We start from the raw sequence: 14,187 nt of genomic DNA on the forward strand, positions 1-14,187 counted from the left end.
AGTCAGCAGTCAGAACTCTGTGGCTTTCCCCATTCCAAAATTATATGTAGAGGCAGTGAATGTAGAAATTAAGAGTAAGAGCTTCATAGTCGTGTAATTGTGAATCCTGGCCCCTCCACAGCTGTTACAGATGCGTGTAGGGTTCCCCCAAAACTCATACCTTGAAGGTCCAACCCCCAATGTGATGGGAACTTTATGGGAGTAATTAAGGTTAAAGACATAAGAGTAGGGCCCTCATGTGATAGGATTAGTGTCCTGATAAGAGATACGTGAGAGATCTTAGTAATTCTGTCTCTGCCAGCTAAGGACAAAACTCTAACAGACACTGAGGTGGTGGGTAAGCTAAGACATAAACAGAAGATACAATTCCATTTTTAAAGAACTATGTGGCCCTGACTGGTGTGGCTCAGTGGATTGAATGCTGGCCTGCGAACCGGTGGGTCACCAGTTCGATTCCCGGTGGGGGTACGTGCCTGGGTTGCGGGCCAGGTCCCCAGTTGGGTGCGCATGAGAGGCAACCACACATTGATGTTTCTTTCCTTCTCTTTCTCCTTCCCCTCCCCTCTCTCTGAAAATAAATAAATAAAATCTTTTTTCAAAAAAGTTTGAAAACATGGACCCCAACATGGAAAGATTTTCTTTAATAGAGAGGAATGTCCTTGGTTCATTATCATCTGCCTACAAGTAAATCTATCATGCGGGGGGGGGGGGGGGGGGGGGGGGACCCAAACCCTAGCAAACTGCTAGAGTGCAGGTTTCTGAAAAGAGCAGCGTCTGCTCAAGAAGAGCCTCAGGCACGTCCTTCAGGAGACTTACCGGAAGGAGATACTGTTACCACAGGAGATAACAGCTCTAAGCAAAGTATTGCCCCTGAAGACCTTCCAGTGGGACCAGATAGGGAGGTAGAAGGCTGTTGTTGATGGTTCTAATCCTGTGTAGGGCTAGGCATTACAGCGTGTGTATTTGTGCCATAGCTTTTAACAAAAAAAGTTTAAAAAGTAAAAAAAAAAAAAAAAAATTTAAAATGAAAAAAGCTTATAGAATGAGGATATAAAGAAAATAGTTTTGTGTAGCTGTACATATTTGTGTTTTAAGCTGTTATTAATAATCACAAAGTTTTTAAAAATCAAAAAGTTTACAAAGCAAAAGAGTTACAGTAAGCGAAGTTTATGACTGAAGAAAGAAAAACACTTCTTAGGAATTTAGTGTACCTAAGTGTACAGTGTTTCTAGAGTCTACAGTGGTGCACAGTAGTGGCCTAGGCCTTCACACTCACTCACCCCGCACTCACTGACTCACCCAGAGCGGCTTCCAGTCCTGCAGCTCCACTTATGGTAAGTACCCTATATACCCGCACCACTTTTTATACGGTAGTTTTACTGTACTTTTTCTATGTTTAGATACACGATACTTACTACTGTGTTACAGTTGTACAGCATGCAGTACAATAACATGCTATCCAGGTATGTAACCCAGGAGGAATAGGCTGTTCCATACAGACTAGGTGGGTGGTAGCCTCTACCGTCCAAATTTGTGTAAAAGCACTCTGATGTTCACACAACAAAATAGCCCAACAACATGTTTCTCAGAACCATATCCCCTACATTATGCAAAGTTTGGCTAGATATTATACTGCAATAAAATATTTTAAAAGTTTCCCACAAATGAAGATATTTCTGAGTACAATGATATGAACTCAAAATTAAATCATGATTGCTGATTATTTCAGAGACAAGGAAAGAGAGGGAGAGAAACATCAGTGTGTGGTTGTCTCGCACGCACCCCCAACTGGGCACCTGGCCCGCAACCCAGGAACATACCCTGAGTGGGAATGGAACCAATGACTGTTTGGTTTGCAGGCCGCATTCAATCCACTGAGCCACACCAGCCAGGGCCCAACTAATTTTGAACAATATGAAATAATTTACAAAAGAAAAGTCATTGCCAATATAGGAACTAGGTTGATTTCACAGTATTCAACATTAATGTTGTCACAGAAATTTTATACTTTGGTTACTTAACTGTGGGTACATAAACACTTATATTTGTAATTTTTGCAACTATAACCTCTAAGTTGGATAACATTTATGAATTTCGTGTGTACCACAATTCCTACTAAATTTTTATTTCATAGTTTTTAAAATTCACTGAGAATGTTATTTTTTTACAAAATGTTTGCTCCACCAACATTTGTATTTGTGTTGCCAGTATAAGAGCCAATAACCTTATCTTCATTGTTATTCTCTCTTAACTTGCTTTGGCAGTCGTAGAAAGATGTTTTTCCTTTAATATAATGACCTTTCAGCAGCTGTACAGGCATACCCTGGAGATATTGCAGGTTTCGTTCCAGACCACTGCAGCACAGCAGCTACTGGAATAAAGCAAGTCGCACCAATTTTTAAATTCCTAGTACATATAAAAGTTATGTTTACACTATAATCTAGTACTTCACTGTGCCATAGCTTTATGTCTAAACAATATACATAGCTTAATTTTAAAATACTTTATTGTTTAAAAAAGCCCTGGCTGGTGTGGCTCAGTGGATTGAGTGCCAGCCTGTGAACCTAAAGGTTGCCAGTTTGATTCCCAATCAGGGCACATGCCTGGTTTCAGGCCAGGTCCCCAGTTGGGAGCTTGTGAGAGGCAACTGATCTGTGTATCTCTCGCAATTGATGTCACTCCCTCTCTTTGTCTCCCTTCCCCTCTATCTAAAAGTAAATAAATAAAAAAAAGTTTTTTAAATAAAATAAAATACTTTATTGATTTAAAAAAATGCTAACCATTATCTGAACCTTTAGTGAGTTGTAATCCTTTGTGCGCAAACCTTCAATTGGTTAAAAACGCTATAAAGTGAAGCGGAATTAATGAGGAATGCCTGTATTTTAATTCTGTGATCAGGTTAGAAAAATTGAACCATTGTTGGAATTTACAGGTTTTGTATTTGAAGTACTTGATGACACTGATGTAAAACTGATGTCCTTCAGCTTTTTGCAACTTTTTTCTGTTATTGAAGCCAACATATAAACAGTGTTGCTTTTTATATGTGATTGAGAATATGAGTGAAATTAATGTGGAAGAGCCATTGTCTTTAAAAGAAGTTAAATTCTGCAGGACGATGTTAAATGCATCAGTTGCAGCAGCACATGTTAAATTGCTGTCTTTGAAGTATATGTGGTGCTGCTTCAGCAGATTTATTTTTTTCCGTCTTCATGAGATGTGATCGTTCATAATTTTGGTCCACACAGAGAATAGTACATGTCATTACTTTGTGCAAATTACACATTCAACATTCTTGAAAATGAATTTGATTCTTAATTTTTCATTAAAAATGCACTTCCTACAGGAACTACTATAAAGGACACATGGAGAAAATCAGGGGGGAGGGAGGGGGAGGAAGGGGGGTTCGGCTGGGTTGGGGTGGAGGGATGGGGAGAAAGGGCATACAGCTGTAATTGAATAACAATAAAAAATTTTTTTAAATGCATTTCCTTTTTTAAAATTCACTGCTGCAGAAAGGTAATTATTACCAAGCTATAAAATAAATATAATTGTAGATTTATGCAATACCAAAAAAGCAGTATTACTGCAGCAAGAATGGTCAGAATATTCTTGCCCTGGCTGGTGTGGCTCAGTGGATTGAGCACTGGCCTGTGAACCAAAAGTTTACCAGTTCAATTCCCAGTGAGAACACATGCTGGATTGTGGGCCGGGTCCCCAACTGGGGGCGTTCAATCGAGAGGCAACTGATCAATGTTTTCTCTCACACATTGATGTTTCTCTCCCTCTCTTTCTCCCTCCCTTCCTCTCTCTAAAAATAAACAAATAAAATCTTAAAAAAAAAAAAAAAAAAGCATGGTCAGAATATTCTACATAGGCTCTGTGTAAAGCACTGCCGGACTTGTATTTCCCAGGTGGGTTTCACAGCCACCCACCTACTTTGTGCACATCGCAGTGTAGACCACAGAGTAACAAACTAATAGAGAACATGTAGCTGGCGGGCAGTTGGAGTGTTGAAAACCTCTCCCACTACCACTTGAGACTGGTAGCGTTAGTTGTTCAAGGCCATCTGAGCATATTTTATTGGGTGAGAGTGTTGTCTTATCAGCAGGTGCCCTTTGTGCTGTCCTTGAAAGGGAAGTGTTACTTCAGGTTGCAAAGGGAAAGGATCAGAATAACACTGGTAATTGAGGGACATCTTTCAGATTTAACTGTTCATTAAAGTGCAAACTGTTTACTGCACATACATTTCACAAATCACTAGAAGAAACCAAGCTAGAAGCTGGGATTAGGAGGTAGAGGGCTACCAAATCTCTCTTATTACAGAGTATCTCTCTCTAATACTATAACTATTAATAATCGTACTTTTTTCTCTTTTAATGAATAAAAATACCTGACCATTGCTAGATACACATTAGTGGCTAATAATTTCCTTAGGGAATTAGGTCACATCTCATGTTTTATGCTCTCATTTCATCATGTAATTTCTCTCTACTATACTAAATCACAGTTGATAATTACATATTGATTTTTGTAATTATTTGTTCATTGTCCACCTGCCTCACTGGGCCAGAAATTGTGAGGAAAAGGACCAGTAGCTCCCTCACATTGCATCCATGACACCTCGTACAGTGACTTGGACATAATAAAGACTCACTAAATACTTGTGGAATAAATGTAAAGTGAACGAGTGTGTGCACAGGACAGAAAGTGCATCCTGCTAGCAGATGTGTACTAGTCGACACCTGACTAAATAACAAATCCCTTGGGAGTTGGGAACGGCATTCTTCTGCAGGTACTTCTGGCTTATGTAGTGCCTTCTGAGAATACAGTAGGTGTGTGTAGTATGTTTAGTCAAATGTGTAAGTTTTATAGTTTCATCAATGTAAAGTAATAGCTAGAACTCGTTCAATGCTGTCAGGTAGTGTGCTTAAGCACTTTGTAAATAGGTTATCTCATTTAACCTTCACAACAATCTTGCAAAGTATTACTGAGGCTTAGAGAAATGAAATACCTTGCCCTGCGAGAGAAAGCTCATAAATGCATCATAAGAATGGAAATTTGATGCACCTTTCAATTTCAAGTTACAGACATTGTGTCAGTGAAACTTGTACGAATAAACTGTACTCAGGGACAGAAGATTTATCACACAGAACAAGACCTCCAGCAGTACGTGGTCCAGACCTGGTATCACACTGAAGAATTATAATCAGGACCTCTAGACCTTTTAATCTTCCTGCTGTACTATGTTCATTGTGCAGCTACATCCTCATTATTTTGCAAGCTAACTGCTTTATCTTTTGACATTGCATCATTTCCCATGAAGGAGGAAAAGTGAAATGTCCCTTAAATGACTTTTTAGAAGCCTCATTAAGTTGACTTATGCTTCTGTCTCACTGATTAAGAACTAAGTTACCTGGCCACCCCTTGTTGCAATGAATCTAGGGAGGTGCATATTGATTACTTCTTTGGTATTGTTTTTGGTCTTAGTTTCTTCAATTGTACCATCAAAAATCCTAGTATTAAGGAGGGTGTGACTGCAAAGGTTGAACATCCTATGCTGTTGACGGGGAACTTTTTAAAGTTGGAGTGTATTGTGGTCAGAGTGTGGAAGCAGGAAGAGACTGTTTAGGAGAAGTTTACAGTGATTTAGGTAAGACATCAAAGGAGCCTGAATAAGGCAAACATCTGTAGGAATAAAAAGACTAAAAATTTCAAAAATATTTGGGAGGTCTAATGGATAGGACTTGGTTGTTGGCTCTGTGGGATCGGGGGAGTGAAAACTCAGAGGTGGCTCTGGTTTCTGGCAGAGTTGAATGAGTGGTACCACTAACTGAGGCTAAAGAAGGGTAAAGGAGAAAGGTTAAATCGGTTGCCTTTTTAGACACAGTGAGTTTGAAGTATCTGGATTTCCTCATGTGCAGTGCAGACGACATACGTTAGAAGTATTTTTTTCTTGATAATGTTCCTTGGGATTGTATTTACTTTTTATTGTCTAGAAGTTTTATTGACTTGATCACAATTTGGGGGGGTGCGGGGGAATAGGATGAGGTACGGAAAGAAAAGGGAAGAGCATTTTCAGTTGTTAGAATATAATTGAACACGATTACTACTTCCAAGGTGTGGTATAAAATGTGAAAATACTGAAGTTTTCTTTTTAAAGTAGCTCCAACATTAATTTTTTTTATAGTTTTGATGTTTTAAGAAATTCTGCTGTTATTTCCTTCCAAAAATAAAACACCCCCAAATTTTGCTTTTTTAAAAATTCTAAATCAAAATTAAAATATCTATTTCTTGTATTCTTCTGATAGCAGGAGGATGCATTAGCACAACAGGCCTTTGAAGAGGCTCGGAGAAGGACACGTGAATTTGAAGATAGAGACAGGTCTCATCGGGAGGAAATGGAGGTGAGAGTTTCACAGCTGCTGGCAGTAACTGGTTAGTACTTTCCCCCAAACTCTCAGGATCTATTATGTGATGTTTGTTCATAATGTTTTAATAGTTTTAAGTTTAATTTTGGCTTTCATTTTCAAAAAGTTGTACTTTGTGGCTTTGTGTTACTTAAATGTAATTGCTGTAAAGAAACTTAGTCTTAATTTTCAAGTTGTATGTGAAATTTTCATTTATTAGTCCTTATAAAAATCATTTAGCATGATATGTATTTTCTCTTAATTCATTGATCCAAATATTTTATCTATTGTTTCTTAATTATTTTTCAGATTATTTGTTTAAAATTACCTTACTATCGTAGAATACTTATTTTTAGAACATTATTCAAACTCTTTGGGAATAATATTATTTTAAATTTTTCTATAAACATTTGTCTTGATTTTGTAACAGTATAATTTTTGGTCACTTGTGTATTCTCCTTATTAGAGGAAAACTTAATATTTCAATTGCTCAAAGAATGGAATTAACCTCTTCTTTTAACCTTTTTATGCTAAAATAAAATTCAGATATAGAAATATGTATCTTAATTATTATAAAGCTAATACCTTTATAACTACTATCTTGGTCAAAAAATAAAACTTTAACAGCTACCCCAGTAGCCTCCTTTATGGGTACATCTAATTATAACCCATTTCTTCCCCTCAAAGTAATCATTGCCTCAATTTTTTTTTCTTTTAAACATCAGTGTGTGGTTGCCTCTCGAGAGCCCCCTACGGGAGACCTGGTCTGCAACCCAAGCATGTGCCCTGACTAGGAATTGAACTGGTGACCATTTGGTTCGCAGGCCAGTTCTCAGTCTGCTGAGCCACACTAGCCAGGGCTTATTACCTCAGTTTTTATAATAATCCACTTTCTTGTGTCTTTTTATTTTATTACCCATATCTACTTCAATCTTAGGTACTCAACTTTAGTTTTGCCCAACATTTAAACTTGATATTAATTTTAATTGATATGGTGGTTTACTTTTTTCTACATAAAATTGTATTCTGCTTTTAAGCAGACTTCCATTATAAATATTAATGAAGTATCTGCAGAGTCTTCAGAAATCCAAATTCTATAAAAAGTATACTTTAACAAAACAAAATGATCATTGATAACAACTAATGTGTTTAAAAAGAATAATGTCAAATGTTAAAATTTGTAATGTGATTCAAGTTTATATAGTTGATTATCAACATGAAGATTTTATACAAGAAGAAATAAAAGTTAGCACATATCTTTGATAATCAAATATAATTAAAATATAATTATAGTATGTCAACTAAAGAGAATAATTTCCAGGCATTGAAGAATTCTGGTGATTGGTTGCATTACAATGTGACTGTTCTTAGCCCTACTGAACTCTGCACTGAAAAATGGTTAAGATGGTAATTATGATGTTCCATGTATCTTACTGCATTAAAAAAACTTAAGTCGGTATCATATGATACAAGAAATGTGTGGGTTTTGCATGTACAACATTTTATGTACACTGTTATCTAAATTAATATTAAAGAGTGGGTGTGGGTGTGGGTGTGTAGATACACAAAGACTGGTTAAGAGACCAGACTCTAGGGTCAGACTGCAAGGTCTGAATCTGGCTCTGCCATTTACTTTTGTCGCCTCGGAAAGCTACTTCACCTTTCTGTGATTGCGTTTTCTCATCTATAAAAGGGCTGAAAATCATGCCTACCTCAAGCAGTCATTGTGAGGATTGAATGAGTAAATACACATGAAAGCACTTGTAGAGTATGTGGCACTGACTAGGTGTCAACGGCTATTATTGATGTTATTTCATATATATTTCCTACTACATTACAATTTTTCTAGAATAAAGGAAAAATTCAAGCCTATGCAGTGGTTAGTGTATGAAATAGTGAACTCCCCTCCCCCTTTTTTTTTAAGAGAGGAAGGGAGAAAAACATTGATGATATATGAGAAACACATCAATTGGTTGCGTGATTGATACTCCCCTTTGTCAATCAGTAAATACCCACAGATGCTGATGGCAACTGTGATGACCTTCCCAAGCATACTGAATTAGCTTAGTAGAGACAGGAAGAATGTAATGCTATACATTTGTTTTTGAGGCTTTTATAATATTTGTGATTGAACTTCCCACAACATTTTCTTTCAGGATGCTTGTTATCTGTAACAGTAAGAAGTTCTTAAATGTATAATATGCGTTTGTTGTACTTTTGAACGTTTTTGCTCATGCTGTTTGTCCCCTGGCCAAGAGTGTACTTTTATAAATGCACCGTGCATTTGTCAAGGCCCCACTTAAATGTTATCTGCCAATCCCTTCTCCAGTCTTCTTAATCATAGTTAGTTAGCCCTTCCACTTTATAGTTTCCGGAGCACTTCATATTTCTTTTATTTCTATGTACTGGACAGTGTGTGGAAACAATTATAAATGTGTCTGTTTTCCACTCTATTGTGATCCCCAGTGAGATGGGGACCCTGATTTTTTAATTTACACACTACCCGTCACAGTGCTTTGTACATTGAGTTTAGTTGTCAAATGGAAATGGTCAAAAAACGGCTCCTTTCCTGCTTGTCTGAAAGTTAACATTACAGGATAGCCTACAGGTTAAAGTAGGAAAATACGTGTTAGTGGTCTCTGGAAAGATTCAGCATGTTTCTGATGTATCGGTTTATATTAATTAGGTTATTTATTAAGTAATGAACCCTGACTGTGTGGTGCTGGACTCTGCATTCGGGACAAGGAGATAGATGCGAGTGCATGTTTCTGTCCTTGAGCAGCTCCCCGTCTGGAGGGAAAGTAGATGTAAACAGGTAACTGCAGTCTTACCTTAGCAGTAGCCGTGCACGGTGGAGAGGGAAGAGTGGAGGACGGAGCACTCACATCTGCCTCTGTTTGGGGGATTTGCAGGAGAATACGCTTGCAGGAGTTTGAAGGACAACTTTAAGTTTGTTAGGTGGACAGAATAGAGAGAACATTCTGTGTAGAAGGAACAGTATATGCAGAGGCATGAAGGAGTAAGAGATCTTGCCACGTCAGAGTATATGATTGGTTTGTCTTTCTGGAACAAGCTAACATGGCTTTAAATGAATGTAAGAATTATTTTATAATAAGCATCCTTTGGCTACGTTATATTTGAAGCAAAACTATTTAACAGCTAGTGGAACGATTATTTAGGAAGTTGTGTATATTTTGCTTTAAATAAAATTCTAGATTGAGACTGAATTATCTTTCTAAAATATTAGTTTGAGCGTTCTTATAAATAATGTTACTTGAGAGGAACATTTTGGTGTGTGAGTTTATATCTGTGTGTTTGTGTGTGAACAAAAATATATAGTCTATTGATGGAGGCATCAAATAATTTATTGCACGGATAGTTTCCAGTGAGTTTTCTGTCAGTGATTTGAGAGCATGGGCTTCATAGACAGGCCTAGTTGAGCTTCCTGCTCCATTACTTGCCAATCTCTCTTGAGCTGGTTTTCTCCTAGAAATTATTGTGAGAATTAAATAGGAAAATGCTTGTAAAGCACTTACTGCTTTAGTATGGTGCTTGGCATGTGTAGTCTACAGTAAATAGTAGATCTAAAGTACTTTAGCACTAAAAGCTCTACCACAGTGATGGTTCCAGTTAATGGAATCATCGGATTACCAAGAACATCCTTTTAGTTCTCTAAAATGTATTAGGGTACTTTCCTTGCACTATGACCTGGAACATAGAAAAATGGTTAGATTTTCTTCAGTGATTTAAGATCCTGTTCTTTATGGCAACAATTTGAAACATCAGTTCTTACAGAAAGCTGTCATCTAGAAAATTAGACTGGAACTGGACTCCAGAGCTTGCACTGTCAGTCACTTAGGGGAGTTAGGGTATGCATGTCTTTTTGACATTTTGCTCATGTATATTTTGCTTCCCTTTTTATTTTTTAATATATTTTTTCAATTACAGTTTACATTAATTATTCTGTATTAGTTTCATGTGTACAGTATAGCAGTTTAGACAATCATATACTTTGCAAAGTGATCCCCCCCAACATTTCAAGTATCCACTTTGCCCCACACACAGTTATTACAGTATTATTGACTATATTCCCAATGCTGTAATTTAAATCTCTGTGACTGGTCTGTAACTACCAATTTGTACTTCTGCTTCCCTTTAAAAAAAAAAATCCCTAACAAATTCCTTATGTCCGCTTCTTTTCTTTTTAAGATTTTATTTATTTATTTATTTAGATGGGGGGGTGGAGGGAGAAAAAGAGGGAGAGAAACATCAATGTGTGGTTGCCTCTTGCATGTCCCCTATTGGGGATCTGGCCCGCAACCCAGGCCTGTGCCCTGATTGGGAATTGAACTGGCGACCCTTTCTTTGGCTTGAAGGCCCGTGCTCAATCCACTGAACCAAACCAGCCAGGGCTCAGCTTATTTTCTTGCAGTTTGCCTCTTTTTTCCTAAAAGGAGAATGTTAGAGAAAAATGTTTTCTCCCTGTAATTAAAACATCTGTAAGAGGCCTTAAGTCACAATTTTATAAAAAATTGTTATCTTACATTCAGTTTAACATTCTTATTATAGTCGAAGAAACTGAGATCTCAAAAACATTAATTGACTCACTTTCTTTCAAATAGTTGGTTAATGGAAAGAAGAGTGAAGGCTTAAACTACTTTTCTAACCAAAAAGTCTCCACAAATACAGGCTAGCACTGGGAAATGAATTTCCACATCACCCGTAAAGATGATTAAGTTGAAAAATGAAATCTGCCAGAAGAGGTTAGAAATTGTTTTGCCTGGAAAAGCTGAGGCAGAACATAATATAATGGTTCCAGTGGGTGGTCCTGATGGCCTGGCTAGAGACTGGATCCAGGGAGTGGTGGTAGCCCGTGGGTGGCAGTAACCCAGCAGTAGATGGTCCTTGGAAGCCTGAGATCCTGGCAGCACAGAGGCTTAGGGATGCCCCGTACCTGTTTGGATAACCTCTGTGGCATCTGGTCCTGCTATGCTAAACTTGTGATGGTGGTGCTCATGAGCATTCAGTGTATGTGTAAGTTGAAGTTACTAAGAGTGGGAAGCAGTACTCCAAGTGGTAACAGCCCAAGGGGGTTGATTTTTGCCTGTGTCTTTTAACCTGAAATCACTTAGGAAGGAAGGTCATTGGACGTGTTTCTATTTCACCATCTGTAAAATTTAGAAAGTTTCAATCCATCATCCTTGGTAGGATTTAATATTGTCTTTTTGTTTTCTTTTTTAAAAAATATTGATCTTTTTTAAATTAAAGATTTTATTTATTTATTTTTAGAGGTGGGGGAAGGGAGGGAGAAAGAGAGGGAGAGAAACATTGATGTGGGAGAGGTTCAGAGATTCATCGATCGGTTGGTTGCCCCGGACTGGGAGTCGAACAGGCGACCTTTCCAGTCTCAGGCTGGTACTCAATCCGCTAAGCCACACCAGCCAGGGCTCTTTTCTTTTTTAAATAAATAAAAAATAATAATTTCATTTATTTTTAGAGAAGGGAAGGGAGGGAAGAAGAGAGGGAGAGAAACATTGATCAGTTGCCTCTCGTACACATCCCAGCTGGGGACCAAACCTACAACCCAGGCATACACTCTGCCCAGGAGTTGAACTGGCGACCTTTTGCTTTGTGGGACGACGCCCAACCAACCACACCAGTCAGGGCCTCTTTTTCTGATTTTTCTGAAAATGGATATTTTAGTACTGTGGTACTTTCTTTACCTTTCACAGGTAATGGCAGGCTATCATTAATTTGGCAAATGAAAAACCATAGTGAAATGAAGAAACACTTGGTTTTAGTAACCTTGGCCAAGTTACTGTTAAATCTTTGATATATAATAAAACGATATGCAAAAAGGTACAGAACACTGTGTGTAATATCTTACTACCCTGTGGTTATTTTGGAAAGGAATACATAACACGTATTTGTTTGAATGTGCATAGCCTCTCTGGTAGGAATTATTAAGAAACTGAAATTGGAAACTATGGAGGGGAAACTGGTATTTGGGGGCCATGTGGGAAGATGATTACTTTTCACTGTTTATCTTTTGTACCTTTTGAATTTTATGTCATGTGTGTCTATTACCTATTTAGAAAAGAAATAAAATTTGTTTTTAGTGTTAACACAGAGTGATGAAAATAGAAGATTCTAGAACTTGGGTTGTGTATTCTCTGGCATATAGGTTGCTTTATTTTATTTTATTTTTTTAAGATTTTATTTATTCATTTTTAGAGAGAAGGAAAGAGAGGGAAAAAGAGAGGGAGAGAAGCATTAATGTGTGGTTACCTCTTGTGTGACCCCCGCTGGGCTCTGGCCGGCAACCCAGGCATGTGCCCTGACTGGGAGTCAAACCAACGACCCCTCGGTTTGCAGGCCAGCACTCAGTTGGTTGGGCATCATTCCACAAAGAGAAAGGTTGCCTGTTTGATTCCAGGCAGGGCATATGCCAGGGTTGTAGCTTCAGTCCCCGTGCGTGTGAGAGGCAGCCAAGCAACGTTTCTCTCCCGCCCTTCCTCCCTCCCTTCCCACTCTCTAAAAATAAATAAATAAAATCTTTAAACAAATAAATAAAAATTAAAAATCTGAAATCCTTTCTCTGTTTGAAGCTTCATACAGAACCCCAATGTAAAGAGATACAGAGGTACTGCTCTGAGTGAAATGGGTAGGAACTATTGTGGTCTCCCTCTAGAGTCCCTGTGGTGTTTTCGGGGAACCCAGTAGCTGAAAGCATTTAACTTGAGAACCTTTGATGTAGAAGAATGAACATGAGGTTTGTAATAGATTTCCCTAGTGTTAAATCCTAACTTGGTGCCATGAGATGCTGGGAAAGTTGCTTATCCTCTTGAGCACCATCTGTCAAACGGGCTAACACCCTTCCCCCTGGGTTGCTTCCTAGCTTGGTATCTGACATTTCACACTGGGGCTCAGTGCAAGCTAGTTTCTTCTCCTCATTCTGTGCACCTTTGCTCACAGTGTATCTGGACGGGCAGTAAAGGTGGGTGTATCCTACCTTCAGATGGTATTTTCCTAAGCCACTTTAGATTCTGGTTGTGTTTGCTTATTTTTTAACAATAAAGGATTTTGAGCTTTTCTTGGTTCTTTGGAGGTAATGATAGTAATTACCTGGGGGTTTGAATAGTGACTAGGAAAAGATACAAGGAGACCTTCCCAAATTTTGGTAATATTTCTTGATCTGGTTGCTACAACGTGGGTGTGTTCACTTAGCGAAAACTCATCAGGTTACATATTTGATTGTGCACGCTTCTGTACTTTAATAAAAAGTAGACTTAAAAAAAATTATATTTCCGCTATAAAATTAAATTTGTTCCTCATTAATCCTCTCCTGATTCTCATTCTTAGTCTGAGTTCGTAGTTCATATTCCTGGTTCACTCCCCGCTAATGCCCTTAGCCAACACACACCTCAGAAAGACCCTGCCCATTTGGTGTCTGTTGCCGCATAGAAGCAGCCCAGTGCCTTTTCTGCCTGAGAATTCTTCCATGATTTGAAAATGCTGACATGTTACCCACGGCAGTTTTCTTTGAGTTATATATCTCTGTAACTATATATAATTCAAATGCCTTACTTTTGACTTTTTTGAAGGGAGAAGTTACTAAGGGACAGACTGAAGTGTTCTGGTCATAGATAAATTGGAAAGATATTTTCCATCACCAGTTTGAGAGCAGTTTGTACACACACTCCGTCCAGAGACAGCTTTCACCTTGATTGGCCTCTTGCTCTAAAACTGTGATACGGCACTGTTTGCTTTTAATTCAGCT

The 14,187-nt window shown here is 38.1% G+C and overlaps 1 protein-coding gene across 2 annotated transcripts in view; it reads left to right on the forward strand.

The window, feature by feature from the left end:
* The window catches only part of CBFB (core-binding factor subunit beta), a 53,763-nt gene that overhangs the window by 32,674 nt on the left and 6,902 nt on the right, over positions 1–14,187 (forward strand). The window contains exon 5 of one of the 2 annotated variants that reach the window (XM_053914678.2): positions 6,309–6,435. In XM_053914678.2, coding sequence (XP_053770653.1) covers positions 6,309–6,435 — 127 coding nt within the window. The remainder of the gene's footprint in view (positions 1–6,308; positions 6,436–14,187) is intronic. The other variant, XM_053914677.2, reaches the window with a different exon arrangement.

Source organism: Desmodus rotundus, chromosome 12, assembly GCF_022682495.2.
Source record: "Desmodus rotundus isolate HL8 chromosome 12, HLdesRot8A.1, whole genome shotgun sequence".
In the NCBI taxonomy this organism is placed as follows: domain Eukaryota; kingdom Metazoa; phylum Chordata; class Mammalia; order Chiroptera; family Phyllostomidae; genus Desmodus; species Desmodus rotundus.